This window comes from Simochromis diagramma, unplaced genomic scaffold, assembly GCF_900408965.1.
Source record: "Simochromis diagramma unplaced genomic scaffold, fSimDia1.1 OVJJ01000216.1, whole genome shotgun sequence".
NCBI lineage: Eukaryota > Metazoa > Chordata > Actinopteri > Cichliformes > Cichlidae > Simochromis > Simochromis diagramma.
Genome location: NW_024386883.1, coordinates 6205565 through 6224009, shown reverse-complemented (window position 1 = coordinate 6224009; position 18445 = coordinate 6205565). Strand labels below are relative to the sequence as shown.

Genomic DNA, 18445 nt, shown 5'->3' with positions numbered 1-18445 from the left:
TTGTGCTCACAGTGGGACTAGAACATGAACCCACGGCAGCAACTGTGCAACCTCCACGTCACCAAAACAACCCTGCAGGTCCCATCAGAGCAACGGCAGAGAAAACAGATGAAACATCTGTTAGAGAGAAAACGCTTGGCTGCTTTCTTACCTGTATGACACCAAAAGGGTTTTGTTTTTTTAATAACAAGCTTCATGTTTTACAGTTAAAGGTAAAGCTCATGCAAACATGCAGGCTTATTTGTCTGATCATGCAAAAGTTCAACATGTCTTTTCAAGCCTCATTATCAGCTGAGATCATAGTAAAGAACAGACGGATCCTGATCCATCTGTTCTTTATATAATTACTGTTTTTACTGTATGTAGATATCATGGATATACACAGACTGCAGCCTAATACTGCTAAAAACAGCCCTTTTTATTTTTAAGGTTTTACGTATTAACCTTTTTTAGATCACCTGTCCTCGCAGGGTGTTATACAGTACACCAGGTCATTTTTAAGCAAAGCGAAGCCAAACTGCTCCTGTGTGACAGATAAGTCCACCTTTAACAGCATTTAGATCTGCTATGAAAGTTGATTTGGCAGCACTGGTCTGTGGGCTGGGGACACTGGTGCCACCAGTACAGCGCCACTTTTCACAGTGCCACCATGTGGATCAAACTTATTCTGGGTCAAACCTGATGTTTTATCTTTACACTGAACAAAAATATAAACGCAACACTTTTGTTTTTGTCTCCTGTTTTCCATGAGCTGAACTCAAGTATGAAACATTTTCTCAAACACAAAAGACCCGACACTCGCAAGCAATGTTCCCTCTAGACTGCGCGCGTGCACAATTGCGCACTGCTGGCACATTGTGCACGCTGGCACGGGCTCTGCACAGAAAATCTGCGTTGCGCACAAAAAAAAAAAAAAAAAATCACCTGAATTGAAATTAGTCCATCTCACCTCCTCCATCACCGTGTGGTACGCTGGAGCCACTATCAGGGACAAACAGAGACTGCAGCGTGTTGTGCGCTCTTCTGAGAAGGTGATTGGCTGCAGACTCCCATCTCTGCAGGACCTGTACACCTCCAGTACACTGGGGCGTGCAGCTTGGATCACAGCTGACCCTTCTCACCCTGGACACAGTCTGTTTGACCTGCTCCCTTCAGGCAGGAGGCTCCGATCCATTCGCACCAGAACCTCTCGCCATAAGAACAGTTTCTTCCCTTCTGCTGTTGGACTCATGAACAATAACCATATGACTGTTCCCACCACTAACACATGACCCTACGCTGTGTTCACTGCATCATTCCATGTTTGGCACTGATCACCACCTGCACTCATGTATATGTCTATCTACTTAGCTCTTTTAATTTTTATTTTTAATGTTTTTTTAAGCGTTATCTGACAGTATGTTTTGCACTAATTACCGCAGCAATTTCCTAATGTTGTAAACCTGCTCAACATTTGGCAATAAACCCTTTCTGATTCTGATTCTGATAGTGGAATTGTAAAGTGGTTTGAGAGTCTCGAAAAGTGCTATATAAATGCAATCCATTATTATTATTATTATTATTATTATTATTATTATTATTAATACTGTATATTATACATTAAGACAGAGAAGCCCGAAGAATCAGACGAGCCCCTGTGAGCAAGCACTCAGCACCAGTGGTAAGGAAAAACTCCTTTTTAACGGGAAGAAACCTCCAGGCTCAGGGAGGGGCAGCCATTTGTCGCGACCAATTAGTGTTGAGGGGAGAGAGACACTACAAAATACATACTGTGTAGAGGAGCCAGAAATTAATCATAATAAATTATATGGGTGGTGTACAGAGTAGGAGAGGTGAGTGAAGAATAACATTCAGTGCATCATGAGAAGGCCCCCAGCTGCTAAGGCCTTTTGCAGCACAACGAAGTAACGGCCTAGGGTCACCTGATCAATCCTGGCTATAAAATTGATCAAAAATCTTCTAATCACTATAAACTTTTTGATTAACATACATAATTATTTACAAGCTGGAAGACAAAGAAACAAAAATGTACTGACATTCTCAGAACAGACAATAAAACAGGCAGTGTATTTTTACAGTTACAATTTTAAGGACAGCTGACAGAACAAAGTACAACAACAAAGTGTAACACAGAAAAAAGTGCTTTTATACATACATTTTAGAACAACAATAAATATATTTCAAACAATAAATATATACTGCAGTTACATTTTTAAAAGGCAACTCCTACATTTGACCAAAGTCGTCACTGACACTGTCACCAGGTGATGGTTTGAGCCTCAGCTGGGACCTCTCAATGTGGGGTTTCTATGTGCATGGGTTCTTTCCAGTTTTTTTCGTACATTTAAAAGTAACTAGCACTGTATAAACTGTGTGTATGTGTATTAACTGTCTGTATAAACTGGTCATAGTTGTGAATGAGTGATGTGTAGCTGCCTGTTTCTCTATGCTGGCCCTAATCAAGTATTAGAGGTACACAGCTGGCTCAAGGCCCACGCTAATATTGCGTTCACACAATATTAAGCAAAGTCCGAAATTCTAATACTATATAGGCTCAAAAAGATAATGTCAAGTACACAAAAAATTGCTCATCATTAAATTCAGAAGAGTTCAAGTTGTCCCTGACAGGAGACATTAACATAACTTGATGCACATGAACTGAATTTGAAAACACTCCTTTTAAAATGGAAATATGATGTATCCCTGATTATTTGCAACATATGTATTGTCATTTTCTTCTACTATAGGGCAAAACACAAATACAACATTTTTGAAGACAGAGATATGTGATGCACAGAAACATACCTTCCAAATCCTCAAAAAAAATAAAAATCTACCTCTTTGCTAGGTGATGTGTTTTAAAATCAACCACAATTTGCACTGTGAATATTGAATGTACCACTTCTGTTCTGTTTCAAAGTACTGCAACAGATGAGCCTTTTTTAATTTCATAGTCATTCCTTAAATAATAAAAACACTAACTCAAAAGACTAACATGAAAAAAAGAAGTTTACACTTTTTCATTTGACCTTTCTAATTTTGTAGTGTTTTATGATTCTTAACAACTTTCTCAGAGATTCTTTGATTCTCGTGTCTGAAGAACATATATGATATGGTTCAGCATTGGAGGAAAGACTTGATGTCAGCGGCAGGTTTATGATTCTGGCATTTGGCTCTATGTTGCACCTAGAGTAATGTGATAATATGAGAATTTACTCAATCGGGTCACTACACAATGATTCAGTTTATTTGCCACAAAAAATAACATTTCTGGGTTTCTACCAGTTTAGTCAGTCCTTTACATTATATTTACATTTTGGTTGGACATTCTTTGAAACACTAATCAAAGGCGGCCCATATCCACATAGAAGCTGGAAGAAGAGAAGTTGGAAGGCTTCCTGGCATATTCTCATAGCAGAAGATGATCTATTTAAACAGTCATTAAAATGTATTTCTGTAGTAATATAGTAGCTTTACTGAATTTCACTTGGAAAAAAAAACAACAACAAGCATATGTCATGTTGCAATGCATATTTCTCAGAAAGGCAACCCTTACATTTGGCTAAAGATAAATGTGATTAGTTATCACTATCACCTCACAGCATAAAGGTCCCTGCTTTGAATCTAATCTTTCACCTTCCCATGCTTTCCCTGTTTGTGCATGACTTGTCAACAGGCTTTATTTTGTTTTATTTTATTTATGATAAACTCCTAAGCTTTCACGTTCATAAACTGACCATAGTTGTGAATAAGTATCTGTATGTCTCTCTGTGTTGGTCCTAACAGTAACAATTACAGTTGCTTAAAAAATTACAAATCACAAATCTTTGCTACATGATGTGTTTTCAAATCAACCACACACTGCCCCGTGAAGTGTGACATTTGTAATTTGAGTTCTATTTGGAAGTACTTAAACATACTTGAACATTTTTATTTTATTTTATATGCATTCCTTAAATAAACAAAGGGGTAAACATATTTATGCCAAATTTATTCTTACTTTTTACATTTGACTTTTCTATTTTTGTAGTGTGTTGTGATTCTTCCCTTTAACTTTTTTAGAGATTCTTTGATTTCTTGTGTCTGAAGAACATATATGATAGGGTTCAGCATTGGAGGAAAGACTGATGTCAGAGACAGGTTTATGATTCTGGCATTTGGCTCTATGTTTAAACGTAGAATAAATGTGATTAATATTGGGAGGAAATAGATTGCCACTAATGAAAGATGAGCTGTGCAGGTTTTAAAGCCCTTCATTCTTTCTCGAACTGTGGCTACCTTAGCTAAAGCATAGCCTATACTCAGATAACTCAACAAAACAAACAAAAGAGGAAGCCAAAGAATAAGAGCTGGCAAAATCCAAGCAGTTATATCGCTGGGTGTATAATCATTGCATGCAAGCCGGTATATCTGACCATGGTCACAAAAAAAGCTTTTAATAATGACTGACTCACAGAGGGAAAGCCTTGTAAGAAGGCCAGTTGCAATAAGTATAACAATAATGACAAACACCCAGAAAGAGGCAATTAAACAGAACATGAACTTGTGAGTCACCTTCAGTTGATAATGCAGTGGGTAAACAATCGCCATAGCTCTGTCATATGACAGTGCAACCAGATTTAGAGCTTGCATCGAAAGGAATACATAGCAGAAAAACAGGAATGTCAAGCAGTCATTATAGGAAATGTGGGGGTGATTAAAAAAAAAGATATCGAGAACCTTTGGCACCATGGCAGAGTTACCTAACAGATCAACCAATGCAAGATTGAAAACTGCAATATATTTCGGTGTTCTTAGATTGTGATCCAAATATATTGCGGCCATGACAGCTGTGTTTGCCAGGACAGAAATAATATAAACAAAAAACAGAAAGGCATAATAATATTTTATATTAGGAATGCCAATAAATCCACTTATAATGAAAAATGCAGGACGCAAAAAAGTGATATTTTTTCCAAGTGCAGAGTTAAAAAAGTCCATTGTAAGATTTCTGCCAAGCTTATATTGCCCAAGTGCTGATGAGACAGGTGGCAGCACTGGCTGACTGGGTTTTGTTATGCACATGCAGTACACCAGATGATGAAGCTCTTGCATGCTTTAACTGTTTGCAGATCCCCTCAATGTTTATCTTCAGGCATGATCCCATGAGTTTATTCTGCAACCTGTTTTTCCCACAATATTTGCATGGTGTGTAAAATGTACATTAAATTCAGTTCAGTGACCTGATTATTCAAACCAATAACTGCTAATAATAAGAAGACAACAGAAATTACCATATATATATATATATATATATATATATATATTAGGGGTGCAACGATACACAAAATTCACGGTTTGGTTCGGTTCGATACTTTGGTGTCACGGTTCGATATTTTTTCGATACAAAAAAAATGTTCATGCCTTTTTAATTTGTCATTTATTAAAATTATAAATATATATTTTAACTCAAAAGTACAGTTTTTAAATTTAACCCTAACCCTTGTGCGTGCTTTTTATTTTGACAGCGAATGCGCACCTGCAGACCACTTATGTGCACCCCTGGTTATATAGCTCGTCATATTGCAGCCACAGAAATTATTTTGTCCATGAAACCATAAAGCTACACTTTCTTTTTGCCTTATAGTCTGATTTGTCATAACTTTTCCGTTTCGTGGTAAGCTTTTCTTTGGCTGTCACTTCTTCACCCTGACCTGTCTTATTTGGCTCAGCAGAACTAAAATATATATCTGTCTGTGAAGGTTCTCAGTCATCCAGGTCATCGTAGTCAAATATATATCCTGCTGCTTTTACACACTCACTCACATAAGCTCAGCGATTCTCTGCGCGATCAACCTCTCACATGTTTAAGCTTGCTGCGGGAGATTTCACTTGTCATGTTTGCATAGTAAGCTAACGATTGATAAGACGATGTCAGAGGAATTGGTGCGTAAATTATCATCACTCACCAGTCAGTGCTGTCGCTCTCTATACACAGTTCGCGCGATTGCAAAGTGAAAGCAAAAAACAAGCGCAAATTCAAACACGATTTCAATATGTCACATATTGACAGTGGCTCACCAATGCCAATGACATAATTACCCAGCTACATTTCCGAAAGAATGCAAAAGCATTGACATATATTTTTCCTTCCTACAATAGCCCGACGGGCAGGGCAGAGATAGATTTTGGTAGCCCGACTGGAAAAATCGCTAGCCCCAGGATGTCGGGCTAGCGATTTTGCGAGCCCTGTATCTGATTGAGGAATCACTCATCTTTGGAAAAGAGAGTTTATTACAGAGAAATGTCTCTTTCCAAAATAAAAGCTATACTATACGCTTCTTCTGGGCTATATTCTCAGCAGCATATTAAACATATCAGGTCCCCATAAGGAGAATCATGTGCTAACGGCTGTCTAAATGACTCGGGTAAAGTTTGTAGCATGCATGCTTGTTGTTTTTGTCTTTGCACTAGGATGATGTCGGCGTAAATGTGCAGTCATATTCGTTGTGTTCCCACTAGTGCTTTCAGGTTAACCTCGTTAAAATGACCTTAACGCCACAACACGGCAAATCTCCGTTAACGAGCTACCCCTGATAGCCCCGTGCATGGGGCTAGACGGCCAACACGTTACCGCGCTAACTGCGCTAACACACTAGCTCCCACCCATGTAATTGAGCATTGCGTGGCACATCCAACATACTGTTTTACTTTAGTCCATGACGCGCTTACCTTCAGGGTCATACGTCACATGAAAACCAAAATAATTCCAAACGCCAGATCTGAATGAGGGTGGGGGAGGTTCAATTTGCCATGTTGCAAATTGAACTGTCTCGCTAGCTTGCCCTGCGCTCTTCCTTCTGACTATGCTGTCTGTGTGGAGCGCTCAGTGGATCTGCGCTCGACAGTGCAGCCTAGGCGGAGTAGTCGAGCGCAGATTCACTGAGCGCTCCACACAGACAGCATCGTCAGAAGGAAAGTTGATAAAATAAATTACAAATGTTGTATTGTTCGATACATATGTGTACTGAACCGAAAGCACAGTATCGAACGGTTCAATATCGATACGAATATCGTTGCACCCCTAATAAATAAATATATATATATATATATATATATATATATATATATATATATATATATATATATATACACACACACACACACCTTTTTTTCAAATTCAATTTTTTTTTTCAAAAATTTCAAAAATGGATTTGAGTTCAGGGCTTCTTTTGTCATATCTTACATTTTATACTGTACCAAATGTTTTAATTAGTTAAGGAGTGTTTAATAACTGGACTTGTTCTCTGTAGCGATGCTGTTACAATACTGGTAGAATGTGATTTGGCATCATCTTGCTAAATGCTCAATTTGGCAAGGCCTCTCTTGAAAAAGATTATTTCTTTATGGCTACATATTTTGCTCCAAAACCGATATATATTATTCAGTGTTAATTTGATGTTTACAATATTGCGATTAAGCCATAGCATCCTTTTTCTTAAAATTGCAAGTATATATATATATGCACACGTATGCACACGTAAGCCAGTTTGATAATGTACAATTTTAAGGAGTAAATAAGATGACATATCCTCAAGTATGTTTTTTATAATTATTTTAGTATGATGAAAATAATTCTTAAATCCTCTCATACAGACTTACTTGCTTAATCATGTTTGTTTCCATAACAAATACCCAATATCCGTAAAGTCAGAAAGAAAACAAATCATTTCACAAACATTTTGAGAGGCAGCCAGCAAGAATTGTGTCGTGCCGATACCAACATTAAACTTCATACTTCTTGAATGTCAGAAGTAAGATGTATGAGGGTGTGTGTAAGTGTTTGAATGTTTTATTTAAAAAATAAATAAATAAATATAGGGAATTGAATGCTATGAATTTGAAAACTGAATTTGAAGCATTTATATGATATAGAACACCCACAGAAATATACCCAAAGAACATTAAACTTTTTGGATTTTCATTTGTATTTAAACTCAGGGGAAGTTTCCCATTTTATATCATCAGTTTTATACAGTCCCAAATTTTTTATTTTATTTATTTATTTTGTTACATTTTAGATTTTTGTGCTTAACTGATGGGTAAAAACAAATGTTATACAATGTTCTAACTAGCGTGAGCTACATTATAGTCAAGGATAAACTCAGTACATTCGGTGCCTGGAAGTACACCCAAGTTGCAAAAAAATGTCTACTCGTGATCTCATTATACTACTCAATTATCTACTCAATATCTACTCACTACAGTACACACACTCATAACTGTACCTGTGAGAAGCCCGTAGAAAGAAATTTTTATTTTGTGAGAGTTTTAAGGCAAAGGAGGGTGGAATTGACAAAATCTAATATGAAACCTTGTATTTGGTGCTTTTGCTCCCTTGCAAGAATAAATGTCCATTATTACAGTTTTTGGCTGTTGTTGTCTTTTGTCAATTTTTATTCTCACACTAACGTTTTAGATCATTTTGCTTTTCGGTGAATAAAGTAGTTATATTGTTTATTGTTCCAAATGAAATCTTGATGCATAAAAGACTGCAATACTGTGTATGAAATACTTCGCCTACATATTCAACTTAAAAAGAAAAAAAAATAGAATGAAAGAATAGAAATCGGGAACTACAAAGGTTTAAGTCTAAACACTTCCAATTTAGCCTGCACTCTAGCTTTCAACAATCTTCTCAATGATTCTTTGATCTCCTGTGTCTGAAGAACATAGATTATTGGGTTTAACATGGGAGGCATGACACTGGTCATAGAAAGGTTCATGATCCTTGCATTTGGATGTATTACAGGCCAAAAAACATACACAAATATAATAGGAAGGAAATAAATTGCCACTAGTGAAAGGTGACTTGTGCAGGCTTTAAAAGCTTTCACTCTTTCCCTAAATGTAGAAATTTTTGACAAAGAATAACTGATACAGCAGTAACTTCCCACGATAAATGCCAGTGGAAACCCAAGAACAAGAACTATTGCCAAAAACGCAATTATATAATTAGGGGTAGCATCATTGCAGCCAAGACGATACATAGGACCATGATCACAATAGTAGCTCTGAATAATCACAGACTGACAGAAGGAAAGTCTGGTGAGAAGGCCAACTGCAACGAGTGTAAGAGTGATGGCCAAAAGCAATCAAAGACAAAATGAGCTTTTGGCTCACTCTCATTTGATAGTGCAGCGGGTACATGATAGCCATGACTCTGTCAAAGGACAATACAACCAGATTAAAAGCCTGCATTGAAATTAAAGTAAAGCAGAAAAACATGAAAGTCAAGCAGATGTTGTAAGAGATATAATAATGGTTAAACAGAGAAATGTCAAGAACCTTTGGCACCAAAGCAGAGCTACTTAACAGGTCTGTAAATGCAAGATTAAAAACTGCGATATATTTAGGACTTCTCAACATACGATCCAAAATTATTACAATCATCACTAAAGTGTTCCCCACCACTGAAAAAATGTAAATAAAACATAGAAAGACGAAATAATATCTAATATTAGGTATGCCAATGAAACCACTATTATAAAATATGCAGATTGCACAAAGGTGGTGTTTTTCTCAACAGCTGAGTTCAAAAATTCCATTAGATAACCCTCTGTTAATCTTCTATAATTCTCTGTGCTCTATCTTCTTAGGTAGCCTTTGTTCTTTGATATTTCAGTAAAATTCAGTTTATCAGTATATCTTAATATCACCTGTGAAGGTTCAAAGTGCTCCTTCTATCCTGTTTTAATATCTTAATTAATATATTCAAGTTTTAGTTTTCTGTTTAGTTTTTCTGTTCTAATGTTTGAAATTTTGGATTCCTGTTTTAATTTTTTTCATTGTTCTATGGTTTGACTGATTTGATTGCATTGTAGCATTGCTGAATCTGGTTTCTGTTTTTGGCTATTTTAGTGAAGAGTTTTTGATTGGCATTAGAGTTGCAGTCAACATCCCTGTGTGTCTGTTTGCAGATCCTTCACTCTTGTTTTGTGTTTACACCTCGGTCCATTTGCATTTTCTTATCTTTAAATCCTAAGTGTTAGCATTCATATTAGTCTATTAGTCTATTTTGATTACTCCCTGTTTTACATTAAAGGTTTTTTTTTTCTTTCATGTCCTCTCCCCCTGATTGTCCTGACTGTTTTCACATGTCTTGGCTCCCTTCTTTTTCTAATTCCCAATCAGCTATTCATATATACAAGTGGCAGTTACATCAGGACAAGCAAGGCAAACACTTCTTGCCTTGCCATAAATTAAAAGGTTTCAAATTAAAACGATCTTACTCTTTTAATCTCACACTGCTCTGTCATAAAGGCAAGTTGAACAGGTACAGGCTCAGCAACACTTTGAGATCTATGGAAATATCTCAATTTATTACATGTAACTCAGCTGTTTTGCCAAACTCTCCCTTTACTTTCATTAATATTTTAATCTCCCCTGTAGATATTGACAGGTAACTACATCATACATTGCCTTTGAATTCAGCGGATAAGTTTGACTTATCTGACTGCTTTGTTTCACTGAATGCGCCTTCTAAACAGACCCATTCATCAACAGTGCGCCTTATAATCCAGTGCGCCTTATGGTCCAAAAAATATGGTAGGTAAATAGTGGAGGAGTGGCTTTATAATAAAGCCTACTTTTTGTTTGTGTTCAGGGCATTGAACACAGTGCAGATGTCACACAGTGGAAATTTGTGTTCGTTTTAGGGTTTTTGTTGTTTTGATTGTAATATATTCGTGCATACAGTACTGATTTTATTTGCATGGTTTTACCCTGATATTTATGTTGCATGTTTTAGTGTTGTTGCATGATATTATTTTAATCCACTGTTGACTGGGCGGACAATAGCAGGCAATTGTTGAAGTGTGGGCGTGCCCTGAGGCAGCCGTGTTTGCAGTAATCGAGAGCCCAAGTGTGGAGTGCAGCTGGGCTGTGTGGTGACGCGCCCATTAGGAAGAAACAGGGCTGAGACAGGAGGTTCCTCCTTGGTTTTCTGGCTGGCGTGGTCTGTCCCTCGGAAGAGGAATTTCTATCCTGGTTTTAAAGATAAGAAACATTTGCCCGAGCGTGGCCAGACAGTGGTATTTATTTATTTTATTTTTTTTGCATAGTGTATATTTATTCCTGTCGGCAGGGATTTTAGCATACTGAAAATGTTTTTATTGCATAAAGGTCCTTTTAAAATTGTGTTTGTAATTCTGAATTTCTTCCTTCTTGGGAATAAATGGTGTATTTAAGACCTGCTCAGTCTCTGCGCCCTGAGAACTGATTTACTTGCTCCCCTCGTCCTTGTACGTGAAAGAACTTTCAGGTGGGATATTTAGACCTACCAGCCTTAGTAGCTACACAAACAACAACTTCAACACAAGTAACACAAAACTACTTATCCTATTTATCCCAGGGTTTATCAATCTATCTAGGAGTGCATTTTAAGGCACACCTAGATAACTCTACCACTGCATCGACTTAACACCAGAATTCCTCTTTGTCTTCTGGCATGTGAGGCATACACATTCACATTTCAACATTATCCCTTTGATTTCCAGCTGCAAACTCACAGTTCCATATAAGACTCCTTTGTGCTCTTCAACAATATTCATATACTTTTGGTACAACAATTTCAAATGGGTGGCTTTGGCTCAGGAGGTAGAGCAGGTCTGCTAATAATTGGAAGGTTGGTGTTTTGATCCCCATCTGCTACAGTCTGCATGCCAAATGTCCTTGAGGCACTAACCCCAAGTTGCTCTCTGATACAGTGGTATGCAGAAGTTTGGGCACCCCTGAAAATTTTCACGATTTTCTTCATAAATCATTGGTTGTTTGGATCAGCAATTTTGTACACAATGATATTTGAGAAGTCAAATGAAGTTTATAGGATTTACAGAAAGTGTGCAATGGTTACTTAAATGAAATTAGGCAGGTGCATAAATTTGGGCACCCCAACAGAAAAATTACATCAATATTTAGTAGATCCTCCTTTTGCAGAAATAACAGCCTCTAAATGTTTCCTATAGCTTCCAATGAGACTTTGGATTCTGGTTGAAGGTATTTTGGACCACTCTTCCTTACAAAACATCTCCAGTTCAGTCAGGTTTGGTGGTTTCCGAGCATGGATGGCCTGCTTTAAGTGACACCATAGATTTTCAATAATATTCAGGTCTGGGGACTGAGATGGCCACTCCAGAACGTTGTACTTGTTTCTCTGCATGAATGCCTTAGTAGATTTTGAGCAGTGTTTAGGGCCGTTGTCTTGTTGAAATATCCAGCCCTGGCGCAACTTCAACTTTGTGACTGATTCTTGAACATTGTTCTCAAGAATCTGCTGATATTTACTGGAATCCATGTGACCCTCAACTTTAACAAGATTCCCAGTACCTGCACTGGCCACACAGCCCCATAGCATGATAGAACCCCCACCAAATTTTACTGTGGGCAGCAGGTGTTTTTCTTGGGATGCTGTGTTCTGTTTCTGCCATGCATACCGCCTCTTGTTATGTCCAAATAACTCAATTTTTGTTTCATCAGTCCACAGCACCTCCAAAATGAAGCTGGCTTGTCCAAATGTGCTTTAGCATATCTCAAGAGACACTGTTTGTGGCATGTGCGCAGAAAGGGCTTCTTCTGCATCACTCACCCATACAGCATCTCCTTGTGCAAAGTGCGCTGAATATTTGAACAATGCAAAGTGACACCATCTGCAGCAAAATGATGTTGTAGGTCTTTGGAGCTGGTATGTGGGTTGACTCTGACTGTTCTCACCATCCTTTGCCTTTGCTTGTCTGAGATTTTCCCTGGCCTGCCACTTTGGGCCTTAAACAGAACTGTGCCTGTGGTCTTCCATTTCCTCACTACATTCCTCACAGTGGAAACTGACAGCTGAAATCTCTGAGATAGCTTTTGGTATCCTTCCCCAAAACCATGATGTTGAACAATCTTTGTTTTCAGGTCATTTGAGAGTTGTTTTGAGGCTCCCATGTTGCCACTCTTCAGAGAAGATGCAAAGAGGAGAAAAACTTGCAACTGGCCACCTTAAATACCCTTTCTCATGATTGGATTGACCTGTGTATGTAGGTCAAGGGTTAGTGAGCTTACCAAACAAATTTTGTGTTCCAATAATTAGTGCTAAAGGTATTTAAATCAATAAAATGACAAGGGCGCCCAAATTTAGTTTAAGTAACTATTGCACATTTTCTGTAAATCCTAGAAACTTCATTTCACTTCTCAAATATTATTGTGTTTGTCTACTATATGATATATTTAAATGAAATTGCTGATCCAAACAACCAATGATTTATGAAGAAAAATCATGAAAATTATCAGAGATGCTCAAACTTTTGCATACCACTGTATATCCATCAGAGTATTAATGCATGTGGATGCTAGAAGCAGCCGTAGCAAACTTTCCACCAGCACCATGTTGACGAGCAGCGCTGGACCTGAACTTCAAACCATTCTGACGTCATTCTATACGTTTTATTAAGCAAAGATTTTACACTAGGATCCCCTACATGATGAAACTCTCATTTGTCTAGGCTAGGAATTAGCACTAGGATTACACTGATTTATGACACCTCCCTTCATAGCTGGGTTCTGAAAAAAAATGGCATACAGCCACTTACAGTATAACATCAAAGTACTGGAGAACAGTGTTACTTTTCACTGGTTTTCCATGTAGTTAAAGCTTGAAACCTTGGGGTTGCTTTATGTTGTGTTTCTTGGTTATTTAACACTTGATCTGAATCAACTTCAGATTTAATTGAATCCTGAAGTGCATAAACTTTTCATCACACATTTATGGCACACGTAGATGTAAGGTGTTGATCTCAGAAACAATATGTTTGTTTTGACAAATGCTAACCGAGCTCAGATACGAGGGACACATTTCAGTTAAATACGTCCATCTTTATCTGTGGCACAAATTGCAGAGATACTTATATTGAAAAAAACATGGCAATGTATTATCTAGCATATTTTTCATTATAAATTTGGTATAAAACATTAAGGGGTGTGTATGGAATCCAAATATAATAAATCTGATATGTGTTTCTACAAACAATAGCTTGATTGAGTATACAGATTGTATACATATATAATCACACAGCTTACCTCAGAAATACTGTAATAAAGTAAAGTCTGAATGAACTTGACTTCACAACAATCTTAACTCCCTAGGTTGGAAAATCTCTGTTTAATGAGACTGTTAATGAGCTGTTTGTTGCCACTGCTCTCGCGGGATGATGTAATGTCCTGAAAGGTTAGGTAAACACTTTAGCAGCCAAGGGAGAAGAATTAGGTAAGTTGGTAGGTACGCAGAAAGAAAACAAGAATTACATTGCCTCATAAAATTAAATACATTTCATTACATGGGTGTTAAAGAAAAAAGGGTGTCATATTCCACTGAAATCTTTAAGCCTAACAAGGCAAATTTACATGTGATTTTCAATAATAGGCTACTTCAATGTAATTGCCTTTTGACTTGAAACGGGACCAGTGCAGAATTTAAAGGCAAGTCGAATTTATTCATTAGCACAGCGGTCCCCAACCCCGGGCCTCGGACCGGTACCCGTCCCTGAGTCGTTTGGTACCAGGCCGCGAGAGTTGAGGCTCAGGTGTGAAATGTATAGTTTTCAGGGTTTTTATCGGTTTTCAGCGTTATTTTGTTATCGTTTTTATCGTTTACTCGGTTTTCCTTGGTCTTTTCACGTGTTTTATGAATAAATTTTCTTTTTTTCGGTACCGGTACTAGTTTTATTTTGTTGTATTTATCCGCGACACCTTAAAGGCCGGTCCATGAAAATATTGTCGGGCATAAACCGGTACGTGGCGCAAAAAAGGTTGGGGACCGCTGAATTAGCACATTTTAAAACAACACTTTTGTTACTGTATATGTACATATATATATATATACACATATACATATGTATATACATATATATATATGTATATACATATGTATATACATACATACATACATACATACATATACATATATATACATATACACATACACATATACATATATACATATACTAGGGGTGCAACGATATTCGTATCGATATTGAACCGTTCAATACAGTGCTTTCGGTTCGGTACGCATATGTATCGAACAATACAACATTTGTAATTTATTTTATCAATTTTCCTTCTGACGATGCTGTCTGTGTTGAGCGCTCAGTGAATCTGTGTTCGACTACTCCGCCTAGGCTGCACTGTCGAGCGCAGATCCACTGAGCGCTCAACACAGACAGCATAGTCAGAAGGAAGAGCGCAGGGCAAGCTAGCGAGACAGAAGTTAAACTCTATTTGCAACATTCAGATCTGGCGTTTGGAATTATTTTGGTTTTCATGTGACGTATGACCGTGAAGGTAAGCGAGTCATGGACTAAAGTAAAACAGTATGTTGGATGTGCCATGCAATGCTCAATTACATTGGTGTGAACTAGTGTGTTAGCGCAGTTAGCTCGTTAACGTGTTTGCCGTGTAGCCCCATGCACGGAGCGATCGGCGGTAGCTCGTTAACGGAGATTTGCCGTGTTGTGGCGTTAAGGTCATTTCAACGAGATTAACCTGAAAGCACTAGTGGGAACACAACGAATATGACTGCACATTTACGCCGACATCATCCTAGTGCAAAGACAAAAACAACAAGCATGCTACTAACTTTAGCCGAGTCATTTAGACAGCTGTTAGCACATGATTCTCCTTATGCTGCTGAGAATATAGCCCAGAAGAAGCGGATAGTATAGCTTTTATTTTGGAAAGAGCCATTTCTCTGTAATAAACTCTCTTTTCCAAAGATGAGTGATTCCTCAATCAGATACAGGGCTTGCAATATCGCTAGCCCGACGTCCCGGAGCTAGCGATTTTTTCAGTCGGGCTACCAAAATCTATCTCTTCCCTGCCCGTCGGGCTATTGTAGGAAAAATATATGTCAATGCTTTTGCATTCTTTCAGAAATGTAGCTGGGTAATTATGTCATTGGCATCGGTGAGCCACTGTCAATATGTGACATATTGAAGTCGCGTTTGAATTTGCGCTTGTTTTTTTGCTTTCACTTTGCAATCGTGCGAACTGTGTATAGAGAGCGACAGCACTGATCTGTGAGTGATGATAATTTGTGCACCAATTCCTCTGACATCGTCTTATTAATCGTTAGCTTACTATGCAAACATGACAAGTGAAATCTCCCGCAGCAAGCTTAAACATGTGAGAGGTTGATCGCGCAGAGAATCGCTGAGCTTATGTGAGTGAGCGTGTAAAAGCATTTCAGTTCTGCTGAGCCAAATAAGACAGGTCAGGGTGAAGAAGTGACAGCCAAAGAAAAGCTTACCACAAAACGGAGAAGTTATGACAAATCAGACTATAAGGCAAAAAGAAAGTGCAGCTTTATGGTTTCATGGACAAAAGAATTTCTGTGGCTGCAATATGATGAGCTAAATAACCAGGGCTGCACATAAGTGGTCCGCAGGTGCGCATTCGCTGTCAAAATAAAAAACATGCACAAGGGTTAGGGTTAAATTTAAAAACTGTACTTTTGAGTTAAAATATATATTTATAATTTTAATAAATGACAAATTAAAAATGCATGAACATTTTTTGTATCGAAAAAATATCGAACCGTGACACCAAAGTATCGAACCGAACCGAACCGTGAATTTTGTGTATCGTTGCACCCCTAACATATACATATACACATATACATATACATTATATATATATATATATATATATATATATATATATATATATATATATATATATTAGGGGTGCAACGATACTCGTATCGATATTGAACCGTTCGATACAGTGCTTCCAGTTCGGTACGCATATGTATCGAACAATACAAAATTTTAAATTTATTTTATCAACTTTCCTTCTGACGATGCTGTCTGTGTTGAGCGCTCAGTGGATCTGCGCTCGACAGTGCAGCCTAGGCGGAGTAGTCGAACACAGATTCACTGAGCGCAGGGCAAGCTAGCGAGACAGAAGTTAAGCTCTCCTTGCAACATGGCAAATTGAACCTCCCCCACCCTCATTCAGATCTGGCGTTTGGAACTATTTTGGTTTTCATGTGACGTATGACCCTGAAGGTAAGCGCGTCATGGACTAAAGTAAAACAGTATGTTGGATGTGCCAGGCAATGCTCAATTACATGGGTGGGAACTAGTGTGTTAGCGCAGTTTGCTCGTTAACATGTTGGCCGTCCAGCCCCACGCACGGGGCGATCAGGGGTAGCTCGTTAACGGAGATTTGCCGTATTGTGGCGTTAACGTCGTTTCAACTAGATTAACGCTGACAGCACTAGTGGGAACACAACGAATATGACTGCACATTTACTCCGACAGCATCCTAGTGCAAAGACAAGTGGAAGCAGACAAAAACAAGCACGCATGCTACAAACTTTACCCGAGTCATTTAGACAGCCGTTAGCACATGATTCTCCTTATGGGGACCTGATATGTTTAATATGCTGCTGAGAATATAGCCCAGAAGAAGCATATAGTATAGCTTTTATTTTGGAAAGAGCCATTTCTCTGTAATAAACTCTCTTTTCCAAAGATGAGTGATTCCTCAATCAGATAACAGGGCTCGCAATATCGCTAGCCCGACGTCCCGGGGCTAGCGATTTTTCCAGTCGGGCTACCAAAATCTATCTCAGCCCTGCCCGACAGGCTATTGTAGGAAGGAAAATATATGTCAATGCTTTTGCATTCTTTCGGAAATGTAGCTGGGTAATTATGTCATTGGCATCGGTGAGCCACTGTCAATATGTGACATATTGAAATCGCGTTTGAATTTGCGCTTGTTTTTTGCTTTCACTTTGCAATCGCGCGAACTGTGTATAGAGAGCGACAGTACTGATTGGTGAGTGATGATAATTTGCGCACCAATTCCTCTGACATCGTCTTATCAATCGTTAGCTTACTATGCAAACATGACAAGTGAAATCTCCGGCAGCAAGCTTAAACATGTGAGAGGTTGATCGCGCAGAGAATCGCTGACCGTTATGTGTGTGTGTGTGTAAAAGCAGCACGATATATATTTTAGTTCTGCTGAGCCAAATAAGACAGGTCAGGGTGAAGAAGTGACAGCCAAAGAAAAGCTTACCACAAAACGGAAAAGTTATGACAAATCAGACTATAAGGCAAAAAAGTGCAGCTTTATGGTTTCATGGACAAAAGAATTTCTGTGGCTGCAATATGACGAGCTATATAACCAGGGCTGCACATAAGTGGTCTGCAGGTGCGCATTCGCTGTCAAAATAAAAAACGCGCACAAGATAAGAAGTTGCAACGCGTGTTTGCGTACATAAGATTTTCTGGATGAGGACAGACATTTGTTTAAAACTCTTAAAGATGTCGAAGAAGCTCCTTTAAGCAATTACTTTGGTGTTCCTCCACCTCCAAAGAAATGTCAGAAGGAGTCCGAACCACAAAAGAAGCACGTATTCTCG

At 38.2% G+C, this 18445-nt stretch overlaps 1 protein-coding gene and 1 pseudogene across 1 annotated transcript; both read right to left on the bottom strand.

The window, feature by feature from the left end:
* Positions 1-3679: 3679 nt before the first annotated feature.
* On the bottom strand, positions 3680-5210 carry LOC120734066 (olfactory receptor 1500-like). The gene has a single exon (XM_040032629.1). The coding sequence runs from the start codon at positions 5092-5094 to the stop codon at positions 3997-3999; it is 1098 nt and encodes a 365-aa protein (XP_039888563.1). The 5' UTR covers positions 5095-5210; the 3' UTR covers positions 3680-3996.
* Positions 5211-8203: 2993 nt separating this feature from the next.
* Positions 8204-9708, bottom strand: LOC120734067 (annotated as a pseudogene).
* Between the last annotated feature and the right edge of the window lie 8737 nt (positions 9709-18445).